The sequence below is a fragment of the Cricetulus griseus genome, chromosome 5 (genome assembly GCF_003668045.3).
Source record: "Cricetulus griseus strain 17A/GY chromosome 5, alternate assembly CriGri-PICRH-1.0, whole genome shotgun sequence".
Classification (NCBI taxonomy): domain Eukaryota; kingdom Metazoa; phylum Chordata; class Mammalia; order Rodentia; family Cricetidae; genus Cricetulus; species Cricetulus griseus.
The window spans coordinates 147,379,221-147,393,012 of record NC_048598.1 but is presented as its reverse complement, the minus strand read 5'-3'; the positions used below and the strand labels follow the sequence as shown (position 1 = coordinate 147,393,012).

At 40.8% G+C, this 13,792-nt stretch overlaps 1 protein-coding gene across 5 annotated transcripts in view; it reads right to left on the bottom strand.

Annotated features, from left to right (window-relative positions):
• The window catches only part of Baz1a (bromodomain adjacent to zinc finger domain 1A), an 81,165-nt gene that overhangs the window by 15,394 nt on the left and 51,979 nt on the right, over positions 1-13,792 (bottom strand). For all 5 annotated transcript variants that reach the window (XM_027419709.2, XM_027419707.2, XM_027419706.2 and 2 more), the window contains 8 exons: positions 13,467-13,691; positions 12,911-13,076; positions 12,611-12,718; positions 9,287-9,411; positions 8,084-8,683; positions 4,850-5,013; positions 3,524-3,675; positions 1,673-1,821 (listed from right to left, as the gene is read on the bottom strand). In XM_027419709.2, coding sequence (XP_027275510.1) covers positions 1,673-1,821; positions 3,524-3,675; positions 4,850-5,013; positions 8,084-8,683; positions 9,287-9,411; positions 12,611-12,718; positions 12,911-13,076; positions 13,467-13,691 — 1,689 coding nt within the window. The remainder of the gene's footprint in view (positions 1-1,672; positions 1,822-3,523; positions 3,676-4,849; positions 5,014-8,083; positions 8,684-9,286; positions 9,412-12,610; positions 12,719-12,910; positions 13,077-13,466; positions 13,692-13,792) is intronic.

Below are 13,792 nucleotides of genomic sequence, written 5' to 3'. Positions count from 1 at the left end.
GAGCTTTCCTTTTTGATAAGCCAACTTAAAGGAATACGAGGAACTTGGGTCTCATGGTATAGGCCTGTAATACCAGCTGATAGTACGGTGCCTAAGGCAGGAGGGACACCAAGTTCAAGACCTGCCTGAGCTACAGAAGAGTTCAGGATTATCCTCGGCAACTTAAGTGAGACCCTGCCTTCAAATGGAAACTGAGGGCTGGAGATATAGCTCAACTGTAATGTTTGGCTAGCACATGTGGAGCCCTACATTCAATCTTCAGTACCAAACCCCAGCAAAACGAAACACACCATAACAGATGGATGCTAAAAGATGAGAGAAAGGCCTTACAACTGCTACTGTCAATATGTGACTTATTTAAGTTATAATAGAACTATCTGAAGATTCACAGTCTGAGACTGTTTGGCTGATACTGTCTGTGGCAATAGTTCTCAACCTTTGGGTTGTAGCCTCTTGGGGGAGGGGGGCATTGAATGACCCTTTCACAGGGATTGCCTAAGACCATCGGAAAGCACATATATTTATGATACAATTCATAACAGCAGCAAAACTATAGTTATGAATAGCAACAAAAATAACATTATGGTTGAGGGTCACCACAACTGTATTAAATAGTCACAGCATTGGGAAGGTTGAGAAACACTGATCTCACATCAATATCAATTATTATTATTATTTAGTTTACTCAGGTTTCTCACTCCAGTGAGACCAAAAGGTATGGTTTTTATCTTCTTCATTCATAACCCTAATGATATATATATATATATATATATAATAATATATATATATTTTTTTTTTTTTTTTTTAATTAAAGACAAGGTCTCACTATGCAGCCCCAGCTGGCCTAGAACTGGCTGTGTAGACCAGGCTGGCCTTAAACTCAGAGATTCACCTGCCTGCCTCTTTAGTGCTGGGATTAAAGGCTTGTGCTAGCATAACTTGATAACATGATGAATTATTAAAGTCTAAAGAGAAGTTCATATTTTCTGAAGACATAATTAGGTTCTTAGGTTGGCCCTAAGAAGCCTATTAATTGCATAAATAGCCAAAAACCATAGATATTATTTCTTTCACTCTAACCACAAACTGTAGCTCAGCAATAGAGTTTACCTAGCATGCATGAGATTGTGGGTACAATCCTCAGCAACATACATACATACATACATACATACATACATACATACATACATACACACACATACACACATACACACACACACACACACACACACACACACCCCGGTAAAACAAATCCTCAACTACATTCCTAATACTTTATTACTTACAGTTCTTGGGTAATACATATTTTTAAACCTAATCTTCAAAATGAAGGGGATTTAAATCACTAACAAAAAAATTTAAGTCACTAAAAAAAAATAATTTATATTATTTGAAGTCTGGATAATACATTTTGGTAATCTTTTTGAAACATCAAACACAAGAAAACACTTAAAAAAATTCACTGGAACAATGTTTAGAATAAGCGAGGAAACAGTATCTATGCATTATTTAAAAGACATCTTACCTGAAAAGCTCATCTTTTAAAAAAGAGAAAACAATTTCAAGCTTATTCTATGAGCTTATCAGTTTCATTATGTCAGCCCGTAAAGTTCCAATAGAAGTAATTGTTAGTGATTTCAATGTAACTAGTATTCTGTAATAAGATACTCACCAAGTGGAGCTTTGAGGAACCGCCGTTCAATGCCCTGCTCTATCTGAAACAGGGCCATGGCCAGATAGTGAACCACACTGCTCACTGACTGTGGTGTACTGCTGTTAGTTGAGACGGCACTAGGAGTTTCTGTTTTAATCCCCAAAAGTCTACAATTAAAATAAAAACAGTTTACAGTACTAAAAATCATAAGCAGGTGAAACTGGTACCTACTGATTCTTCACAAGTTTGTGTGTATGTATGAGTGCGTGCTCATACCACAGCAAGGGAGTCAAGGTCAGAGGACAGCCACAGGCATCACTTGTTGCCTTCCACCTTCTTTGAGACAAGGTCTCTTTTGTTGTTCACCATTGCAGATGCCAGGCTAGCTGGCATGAATGCCATCTCTGCCTCCCATCTTGCCAGTGATAGTACTAGGAGCATGTGCCTAGCTCTATATATGTTCTGGGGATTCGAACTCAGGTTCCAACTTACAAGGCAAGTGCTTTATCCACTAAGCCATCTCCCTAGATTCCAAAAGTTAATCAACACCTATGTAAGAAAATTCCCCAATCTCAAAAAGCTATTACAAGTGAATGAAAAGCAGAGGTTCATTTAGGACAGAAGGATACCTCGTCAAAGGAAGGAAGGCTTCTGGGAAAAATTTCAGAGAGATGAGGGTGACAGGCAGTAAAGCTTACGGCTCTTGGGCAGTTTATCATTATTACTCTGCTGCAGCTACTGGGCAAGAACCTCGGAACTTTCCCTTCCCCTTACTAGATGTAAACTTCTAGACTTACATCTCCCCAGTGTAAAATGATCACTTACGAAGCCTTTGAATAGGATCCTCCCCACAGAAAACTTTCTACAGTACTTTTTCTTTTTTTAAACACAGGGTCTCACTACATAGCCTAAGGTGTCCTTGGAGCCTTCTATATGGCCCTAGGTTGGTCCTGAATTCACAATCCTCCTCTTCCCCTGAGTTTGTGCACTCTCTATTCTGGCTCTGTGGCACTTCTTTCATTGTCTTCCATGTTCTTCCAGGATAAGGAGGCCTCCTATATATTAGTTTCATGTCTTTCCAACATTCTCTTCTAGAGGAGAAACTGCTTAGAACTATGTACTAGTCAATATGACCTGACTGAGATAGAAGTATACGTTTTAATGAGTTGTCTTTTGGTTGCATGAGTATAAAATGAAGTTAAGAGTGAAGTATAGAAAATGATCAGTATTCTACAATTGAGCTATATCCTAGCCCACCCCAAAATCTACTCCTTTATTTAGTTAGTGAGTTTGTATGTTGTATGAGTTCCTTCATGTCACAGTGCACAGATAGAGGTCTGAGGGTAACTTTTGATAGTCGCTTCTCCCCTTCCACCTTGTTGAAGTAGGGTCCCTCTTGTTTTCTGCTCTGCTATGTCCAGCAGGCAGGCTGGCCTGTAAGTTTCTGTCCAGTTCTGTGCCCATTTTTGTCTCCACATAGGAGCGGACTAGAACTGCAGATACATGGCATAATTGTCTTTAAATGGGTTCTGGGGTACAAACTCAGGTTATTGGGCTTGTGCTGCAAGCAAGCACTTTTGCCTGCCGTGCAAGCAGGAGGACCACAGTTCAGATCCCCAGTACCCACATCAAAAGGAAGGCATGGCAGCATTACACAGGTAGGTGCCTGCCTGCAGCTCAATGATTACCTAGCCTGGCTGAATTAGTGAAGACTCAGGAAGAGGCCCACTCTTAGTGAAGAACGGGAGACAGCGACTTCTGCTCCCCACACATGCACACCTGCCCCAATAATATACTGAAATGAAACACACTGCTAAAAAAGTCAAGAGCTTAACATTAAGTAAGGGGCAAGCAGAGAAGCCTCTGTACCTGTCTCTCACTATGACCCTTGCTTGTTCAACTTCCATCTCCTCTGCATCTTCATTTATAGTTTTAATTACTCCATTTTCCTTGTTCTCCTCACTTAACAGCTCATATCGTCCATTCTCTAAGGCCGATCTCCAGATCTGTCTATCTGTAACCTGTAACAGAACCCAAATTTATTAACTCTGAAATATGGGAATATATTGCTCTTAAAAAGGTATGTACTTATACGACAAGATTAATTCATGTACATTCTGAAACAGATGATTCAAAAGGCATATAAAAAAAATAACAGTTCCTGCACTCGGGAGGCTGAGGCAGGAGGACTGGAGGGGAAGATTATATAACAAAAATCACCTCAAAACCCAAAAATAATAAAAATGAGGTTACTAAATGATGAAATAAAATTTATATAATTCATAGATGAAAGCTTTCATATTGTGTGTGTGTGAGTGGTGGTGGTGGGGGAGGGATGGTTTTACTATACAGTCCAAGCTGGCTTTGAACTCATGGTGATCCTCCTGCTTCATTCAACCTCTAAATCACTGGGATTACAGGTGAGTCACCATGTACAACTTTATAATCAATTTTTTGTTTTGTTTGAAACAGGCTCTCCATGTAGTTCCAGCTTATCCTGAAGCTCACTTTATAAATCAGGCTGGCCTCAAACTCAGAGATTCACCAGCCTCAGCCTCCCAAGTGCTGGGATTAAAGGCATATGCCACCATGCCCAGCTATAAACAATTTTTAATTTAATTTTATGTGTACAAGTATTTCACCTGCATATAAGTCTATGCACCACTTAAGTGTCCGATGACCATGGTGGCCAGAAGAGAGTTAGAGCCTCTGAGACTGGAGCCATAGAAGGTTGTGAGCTACCACTAATTAAATCTGGGTCCCCAGGAAGAGTAGCCAGTACTCTTTAACAGCTGAGCCACCTTCCCAGCCACTTTATAAATCATTTTAAGTTGGCCACAGAAAAATGACAGTAAAGGCATGAACAGAGCATATGTAACAGGCATGATGGCGTGGGCCTGTAATTCCAGCACTTAGGTGGAGAGTTCCAGGTAATGAGGGCTACAGTGTTAGACCATATCTCAAAGATAAAGAAACCAACAGCTGGGGATGCACTTTACTGGAGCCATTGCCTAGTGTGTACAAGGTCCTGTTAGTGGGGCTGAAGGAACAACCAACCAATAGGACCAGGCAAAGAAGGCAGGGGCTAGTTAAGGAAGAAAGTATCCTTATATATTTCAACATCTGATGAGAATATAAAACATTTAGAAATATTTACACAGACCAGCTAAGCTATAAACATCAGGAGAGACAAACCTTGATTGCTCCTAATGTCCCTTGATAGATCCTGTCTTCAATATCCAAAAGAAAATCTCTGAGTCTCAGCTCAAGCTGCTTCTCTGCAGACATCTGTGATGTGTCACATACATTGGAAGATCGTCCCCGAGAAGAAACAGGCTTGGTATCAGCTTGAGGATTGTCTGAAATAACATAACATGACGTAATTTCGGAGATAATTGAAGGAACCACAAATCCTCAATAGTTGCAACCACAGAAACATGTCATGATATGACTTTTAGATAACTGGCATGAAAGCACCATAAGTCTTCACTAGAAGTGCTGAAGCAGAAGCCATGGATGAGTGCTGCTTGCTGGATTGCTGCTCAGGATTTGTTTAACCTGTTTTGTTATACTACCTGCCTAGGCATGGCACCTCCTGCTGTGAAACAGGCCCTCCCACATCAGTCAATCAAGAAGCCCTACACACTTTCCTACAGGCCAATCCCACGGAGGCATTTTCTTAGTTAGGACTTTTTCTTTCCAGAGGACCCCAGCTTGTATCAAGTTGACATAAAACTAGTCATCACATCACAGTCTTGTATTCAGAACAAAGAACTCTTACAATAAAAAGACGTGATACACATAAATAGAAATAGACATAATAGACATAAAAAGACAATCCGTTTACAAAATAGGCAAAATATTTGCATAGATATTTATTTAAGGAAAATATACGAAGAGATCCTCTCCAGTGAGGCGTCACACCCCTTAGGATGGCTGAAATAGAAAGTTAGATAATTTACATGGAAGTGGAGAACTAGAACCTTCATGCATCATGCATGGGAAAATAAATATGTAGCTGCTTTGGAAACAAACTAGCAGTTCCCAAAGTATTAAAGTTGTTCCATGGCTAAGTAATTTTACCCCTAGGTAAAGACTTAACAAATGAAAATCCCTATTGACACACAAAAAAATTGTATATAAATATTTACAGTCAAAAGTTAGAAACAAACCAAACATCCACAAATGGGTAACTAAAATGTAGTGTGTATATATATAGGAATATTATTTGGCCATAAAAAGTAATTAAGCTTTGAGAACATTAGAAGCATTTCACTTACGATGTTAACCACAAAAGATATGATTCCTTTCACAAAGTGTCAAGAGTGCAAGGCAGTGGTAGTGAATGCCTTTGTTTTTGTTTTTCAAGACAGAGTTTCTCTGTATTGCTTTGGAGGCTGTCCTGGAACTCACTCTGTAGACCAGGCTGGCTTTGAACTCACAGAGATCCGCCTACCTCTGCCTCCCAAGTGCTGGGATTAAAGCTGTGCACCACCAACACAGAGACAGAGGCAGGCAGATCTCTTGAGTTCAGGGCCAGCAGCAACAGAGACAGTGTGTGATTTACCCCTGCACTGTATATTCAAGCTTCCAGCTGACTGTCCTGTCCCTGCCTCTCACCTCACTGTAGAGTGATAGAGGAGACTCACAGTACCCCCTTGGCTTTTCTTTCTAAAAAATGTGGTTCAGGTAACTAAACCCAGGTCATCAGGCTCACAAGGTAAGCACTTTTAGCTGCTGAGCTAATTCCCTAGCTCACAAAGATTCTTGTTTGAGGTAACAAAAATGTTTTAAGATGGACCGTGAGGATGATTGTGTATATTTGTATATTTGTGAATACAATGATAACCACTAATTGTATACTTTCAATTGGTGAGTGATCTGTTGAAAAATATAAAAATGGTCTGACTTGAGGCCTATTCTAAGAGAGGGAATCACCATGCCTGACACTGTCTGGAGGGCCAGGAACCAACCAAAAGTTGGATGGCCCAGAGACCTAGGGTAGAGCCAAACACAAGTGACAAAAAAGTCAATGAAATGATTCCTAATGATATTCTGCGATACTTATAGATCAGTGCCTAGCTCAATCATCAGAGAGGCTTCCTCTGGCAGCTGACGGGAGTAGATGCAGAGATCCACAGCCAAACATCATGTGGAGTTCGGGGAATCCTTTGGAAGAGGGGAAGCAAGGATTATTGGAGTCAGAGGGGTGGGGGAACCAGGAGAGCATGACCCACACAAAAGCAGGGCTCATAAGGGCTTACAGAGACTGAAGTGACAATCGCAGAGCTTGCATGGGAATGTGCTAGGTCCTCTGTATATATGCTGTGGTCCTTTAGCCTGGGTAACAGTGGGGTCTCTGACCCTTTTGTTCCTAGTGGGTTGCTTTGCTATGAGGCTTTTTGCTATGAGGTTTTATTGCATGTTGTTAGATATCTCCAGGAGGCCTACTCTTTTCTGAAGAGAAGTGTATATGGGGGAGAGGAAAAGTGTGTGGGGAATTAAACTGGGAGGAGTGGAGGGAGGGAAACTGCAGTCCGAATGTAACATATGAGAAAAGAATAAATAAAAAGAAAAAAAAAACCATAAAGTATGACATAGTTAACATGCCCCAAATGTAAGCAGTTCTCCAAACTCTCATCAAGGGAGGTTTTCCTTTTCTAATCTACCATCAGTGAGTCAGCCTCCCACAAGAAGTACTGCTCCCTGATCTGCCCTGGCAGCCACTCTGCCTCCAGAAACCACTAATGTATGAATCTGGCTGGAATTAATCCCATTTACTATAGCATCTTCAAAACTTAGAGTCTTGGGCTATCTGTGGGAAATCAGTAAAGTACACTTTGGTGTTTCTAGACCAGTAACATATATGACAGTAGCCAGAAGCAGAAGGTCAAAGAACCACCTTGAATGGGGTGGCACCACCCAAATAGACTGGAGGCCCAGAGCAATAAAGGTGGAAAGAGAAGGAAGTGAGCTACTGCAGTTTTCTGTTTCCAAGCTACCACTGTGATACTTGGTCACTCCTGCCAAACCCAGGAGTGCAGGTTATTTTGTCACAGCAATGCAAAGCTGAATAATACAAGCAGTCAGTCTACTGAGACCTGTTCATACTCTAGATGGTTACTCATGATCCAAACAACATAAAGACATTTTGTGAACCTTAGTCTGTATGAAGAAATATATGCCCACATTAACATATTTTTACGTCTGTGTAACAGATTGAAATAGGTTTAATCCTCAATGATTAGGATTATAGGAAAAGAAAAAAACAAAAAACAAAAAACACAATACTTTTCAGTGAAACTTTACCTGAAAGTCAGGTGGATCTATCTCCATGGTTTGAAGGTCATCCTGTTCTACAGTGTGTTCCAGGACAGCCTGCGATATGTAGAGACCCTGACTCAAAAATCAAAACAAACAAAAATTTACCTGAAAAGTGAAATTTTTCTTCAGAAAAGTGGGCCAGCTGAGCACATATCCTGCTCTTCTCCTGCAGCAGGGTGTCTTTTAAGGCACTTTCTCTGTGTCCTCTGGAGTTGAGAGCTTCGATCAGCTGGTCCAGTTGGTCTTCAGAACTGTAGAAGCACCACCGATTTGGCTTATGCACCGGTTTTGGCAGCAGTATAGAATCGTCAAATGGACCTTGGTCAAGACTGGAGGTAGATTCAGACATGAATGACTCTTCAGTTTTAACAGATACCTGAGCGTTGTGAGACTGTGCATTATCATGAAATGATGAAGGTCTAGGCAACAGCATGTCTTCAGTGAGACCTGAAAAATCCTCTTCTATAAACAAGCCAGGAATAGAAGGGAAAATCCAGTATCGCCTGTACATGCGGTCTCGCCCCAAAGGGAAGATGTTGGTACAGGCGATGGCACTCTGGATCTTGTCTAGGAGTTCTTTCTCTTTCCGCTGATGTTCCTGCCTCAAAGCTTCCTCTGTATCAGCAGCAAGAGGCTCCTGCTTTATGCAGCAGTTTATCTCCTCCTGCTTTATACACTGCTTGACTCCACTTTGTCCAGCTTTTCCTGTGTTGAAAGAAATGTATCATTACATTCCATTTATATTTTGTTTCTTTGGGTTTTGTTGCTGTTATTGTTGAGCCAGGGCCCCATCATATAGACCTGGCTCTTTAAGGCCTCTGCCATCATACTCAGCCTCATTATATTTTAATTTTTCATTAAAGAAATACGAGACATGCCAGGATGTGGTAACAGCAACTTGGGAGACAAAGGCAGATGAATCTGAGTTTGAGGCCAGCCAGGTGTACAGAGCAAGTTCCAGGACAGCCAGGACTACACAGAAAAACCTTGTCTTGAGAAAAAAGAAAAAGAAAGTTCCAGACAAGTCTGGGCTATATACTACATAGTGAGGCCCCACAACATCATTTATAACAAATTGGTCAGGTTTTTACAACTCATGAGCTATAAGGCTATGTGTAAGACACCACCACAGATAGACATGGAACATATACCTATAATCCCATCACTGAGAGATAGAGGCAGGAGAGTCAGGAGTTCAAAGTCAGTTCTGGCAACATAGTGAGTTTAATGCTGGCCTGAATATAGCTCAATCAAGACATAGCCAAGAAACAAACAACCCTGCCGTAAATGACCCAACAGATATGATACCTCTTCTGCTCCTTCTCTGTGATCCTGGGTCATCTTCATCCTCAGTGACCATATCAGGGTCCAGATCTTTCTGCTCTGTTTCTTTGCTCTCAATACTAGTGTCAAAATCTTCCTTTCCTTCCTCCCTGAAAGGAAAAGGTATGAGCTTAAAATCTTGACAAAGTATAAGAGGAGTGACTCAATATATGGATGAGAAAAAAGGCAGAGTTAAACCATGCTTGGCCCTAGAGCAGTGGAGAAAAGTGAAGTTTGGATTTATTTAGTATGTTTATGCATTTTGCCTGCATGTATGTATATGCACCATGTATGCTCCTGGTGCTTGTGAAGGCCAGAAAGAGGGGGTTGGATCCCTAGGAACTGGACTTACAGATGGTGTTGAGTACCAAGTACTTGCTAGGAACAGAACCTGTGTCCCATCTGCAAGAGTAGCTAGTGCAGCTGAGGCAACTCTTCACAGTGCAGAAGGGAAAGAGGATTAGAGAGCATGGTTGACTGCAATGTAGCTGAGAAAGTGGATGATGTAGAAAGTCACTTTAAACGCTCAGGGCACTGGCAAGGTGGTGATGGTCAGAGTAGGAAAATACAGGGAGGCGTACACACATCAGGGGAAGTGCACACTTCAGACACAGTGGGTGGGTGGGATGACCATAACCTGCTTACTTCAGACACAGTGCGTGGGTAGAATGAACATAACCTGCTTACTCCATTATGTTGCTCAAAATTTAAATTAAGATTAAATGAACTTCAGAGTGAATCCCACCATTTAAACTGGGTGCAGTGGTGCATACCTTAATTCCAACATCCAGAGGCTGAGGGAGAAAGACTACCTTGAGTCTAAGGTCAGCCTGGGCCACACACAGAGAGTACCAGGGTAGTCGGAGTGAACAGCAAGACTCCCAGACAAAGTACATGCTACTATTTTTGTTACTACATCCAAAGTTTTGCAGGCTCACATTTATATTTATAAGGAGACAGGGAAAAGGTATATGACAGGGAAGGATGAGTATAAAAACATGAAGGAGTAGACAGGGTAGCTCAGGAGTAAAGTTGCTTGCATGTAAGCACAATATGCCAAGTTCAAACCCCAGAATCCACCAAAAGGTGGAAGGAGAGAACAAATGCCCTTCCCCCAGTCATACACACAACATGATTTTAAAATATGAAGAAGTCAGGTATGTAGATGTACGCCTGTAATTCTAGAACTTAAAGCTGGCCAGCTGTGGTGACATGAAACCCCCATAAAAACACAAAAATAGGGAAAAGTGGATTCATTTGTTTGTTGAGGCAATACCTGTAATGCACTGTGTAGCACAGGCTGACCGTAAGTTAAGCTTACAGCAACCTTTCTTCTTCAGCCTACAGAGTGCAATAACACATGCAAGTCTGGTTTTAATGTTTCTTTTTCAGAAAACTGAGAGAGGTCAAGTATGTAGACCAGTGGGAGAGCACATGCTCAACACCTGCCATGCCTGGATTTAGTTCTCAGCACAGAAAAATAAAAAACCCCAACGCTGTATATGCTATGAATGTCATGCCTTTGGAGGCAGAGAGAGACAGAGCTCTGAATTGAGTTCAAGGGCAGCCTGATCTACATGGGCAAGACAGCCAGGCTATCTATGTACAAAGACCAGGCTCCAAAAATAAAATAAAATAAAATAAAACAAAAAAAATCAAAATCTTTTTATAAATAAGAAAAGAAAATCATTTCAAAGGTACAACTCAGTGATGTTTTTTTAGCATATTTATAAGATTGCCTGTGGTGATTTGAATGAGAATGGCCCCCATAGGCTCATATATTAGAATGGCTCCTCCCTAGTCCTAGATTGTTTAGGGAAAGATTAGGAGCTCTGGCCTAGTTGTTGAAGGTGTGTCACTATGGGTAGGCTTTGAGGGTTCAAAAGACCAGCCTGGTGCAGTCTCTTTCTCTTACCCTCCTGCCTGTGGATAAGAATGCAAAGCTCTCAACTAATGTTCAAGCTCCATGCCTGCCTGCTTCCCACCATGACCACCACGGGTTAGCCCTCTGAAACTGGAAGCAAGCCCACAATTAAACAGTTACTTTTTTAAAAGAGTTGCCTTGGTCAAGGTGTCTCCTCACAGCAACAGAACAGTGATTAATCGCTGTTGTGCAATCACCAACACTATCTAATTCCAAATATTCTAATCATTCCAACAGAAAACCCTCATATTAACAGCCACTAGCCATTTACTTCTCCCCATTGCCAGTGCAGCCATTTATTTATTTTCTAGATTATTTAATTTAGCAAAAATTATTTTCAAGGTTCATCCTTATAATAGTATATAACAGAACTGCCTTTCCTTTTATGGCTGAGTAATATTCTTCAGGTATGTAGAAGATGTAGATCTATTCGTTTAAACTGTAGCAACTAATGTTTAGGTTGTTACTTCTTACAATTTACCAGTTACTATTAGGAATAATACTAAAGCAGGTGTGGTGGAATGTGCCTACAATCTTCATCCTCGGGAAGCAGAGGCAGGAGGACTCAGGTATGAGGCTATCTTGGTATTTACAAAGAATGGCAGAAATCAGCCTCCCAATGTGGGACAGCCTCCCCTGTGGGACAGTGTGTACCTATGCTGGTGTGGCTGTGGAAGGGAGAAAAATACAGTATTTAGGCAAGAAATATGATTGGCTACAAATAACCCACTGAAAGCTTTCTAGAAAGTTATCGTTTACAACATTAACTTTAAGGGAAAATGTGCCTGGTGGTGTTGGTACACATCTTTAATCTTGGCACTCAGGAGGCAGCCTGGTCTACAGAAGAATTCCAGGACAGCCAGGGCTATCCAGAGCAACCCTATCTCAAAAAAAAAAAAAAAAAAAAAAAAAAAAACCAGAAGAGACAGAGAGAAAAAGAGAGAGGGAGGAGGGGAGGAGAGAGAGAGAGAGACAGAGAATGATTTCTTATATTCTCAAAAATTAGGATAAAAAAAAAAATCAACCAATGTATACTTGATAAGAGTCTATATAGCCTGGCATTGGTGGCGCACGCCTTTAATCCAGCACTTGGGAGGCAGAGGTAGGTGGCTCTCCATGAGTTCAAGGCCAGCCTGTTCTACAGAACGAGTGCCAGGATAGGCTCCAAAGCTACAGAGAAACCCTGTCTTGAAAAACCAAAAAAAAAAATAAAAAAATAAAAAAATAAATGTCTATACATAAATTTCATAGGCTTTTAAATATAATTATAGAAAATTAATTTTCTAAACTCTGAAAGCATTTTAGATTTTCAGGTGTCTGTTATTCTTATTCTTTATGTATAAGAGGTGAATAAATAAAGCCAATGAATGAAATTCAAGCCATACCCTAGATCTGCAGCTGAATTTCGCTGCTCATCCTCCTTCAGTTTCTCTTGCTTCTCTTTCATTTTCTGTTCTTGTTCCTTAAGTTTTTCTTCCTTCCTTCTACGTATTCTGAAAGTCAAATAAAAGATCACAGTCCATTAGCATCATGTTTTTATTAAGCTACAGACAGGGCTCCTAATGCTATTACAAACTATGCTGGGGAAATCCACCCCCACACTCTTGAGAAACATCCAACATCAGCGCAAGCCAGTGCTGTGCCATGACAAGCCAACAGTACCAGTCAAAGTGAGCACTGCTTACCGAGCAGCTGTAGCTTCACGCTCTTTGCGGTGTTGCTCTGCTTTGAGCTCTCGGAACTCCTGCTTGGCCTGTCGTAATACATCAACGTAATCTTCAATGAAATCCCTAGTAGAAACTAGGGTCAGTAGCTTCCCACAGAGAGCATGAAGTATCTTCATTTTTTCTCCTACCGAAAGATAATTTCTGTGTTATCAATGAGGAAAAAAAAGGAAGGGTGTTTGACAATTTTTAATTTGTAATTCAATGACCAAATGCCTAACAAAGAACAAGGAGTGGCAGAGGTGGTGGCACATTTGTTTAATTCCAACATTTGGGAGGCAGATCTTTGTGAGTTCAAGGCCAGCTTGGTTTACCACAGTGAGTTCCAAGACAGTCAAGAGGTATATAGTGAGATCCTGCCGCAAAATAAACAAACAAACCAAAAGCAACCAATGGTACTAATAATAGTGGACTGTTTTTTCTTATTTTCTTTAATGACTGATTTACTTTCTGGAGTTTCTTGTTGGCTTATTAGTTTTATGGATAAGAGAGATGGATAGGAAGGAAGCAGGTTTACCTGGTGTCAAATCATACACAGCAGTGCTGGACAGTTTTTTCACCAGGCTGGGACTGCTCAGTCGAAGCTCCATGCAGGCATCATCTGTAGCGTCGAATCCTCCTCGTTTCTGATATCGATACTTTGCATTTGCTGATGTTACATCAGCACCTGAAGCTAAGATGTGCAGTCTGAGGATTTCAGAAAGAGTGCAGCTATCAAGATCCAAGCTTTTCAAACTGCAGCCTATATTGTTAAAAATGAAACAGTCATTTAGACAATAAACAATGAATATTCAGCAATGTAAATGCACCTTTATAAATTAAAATAAAATGCCAAACAAAAAA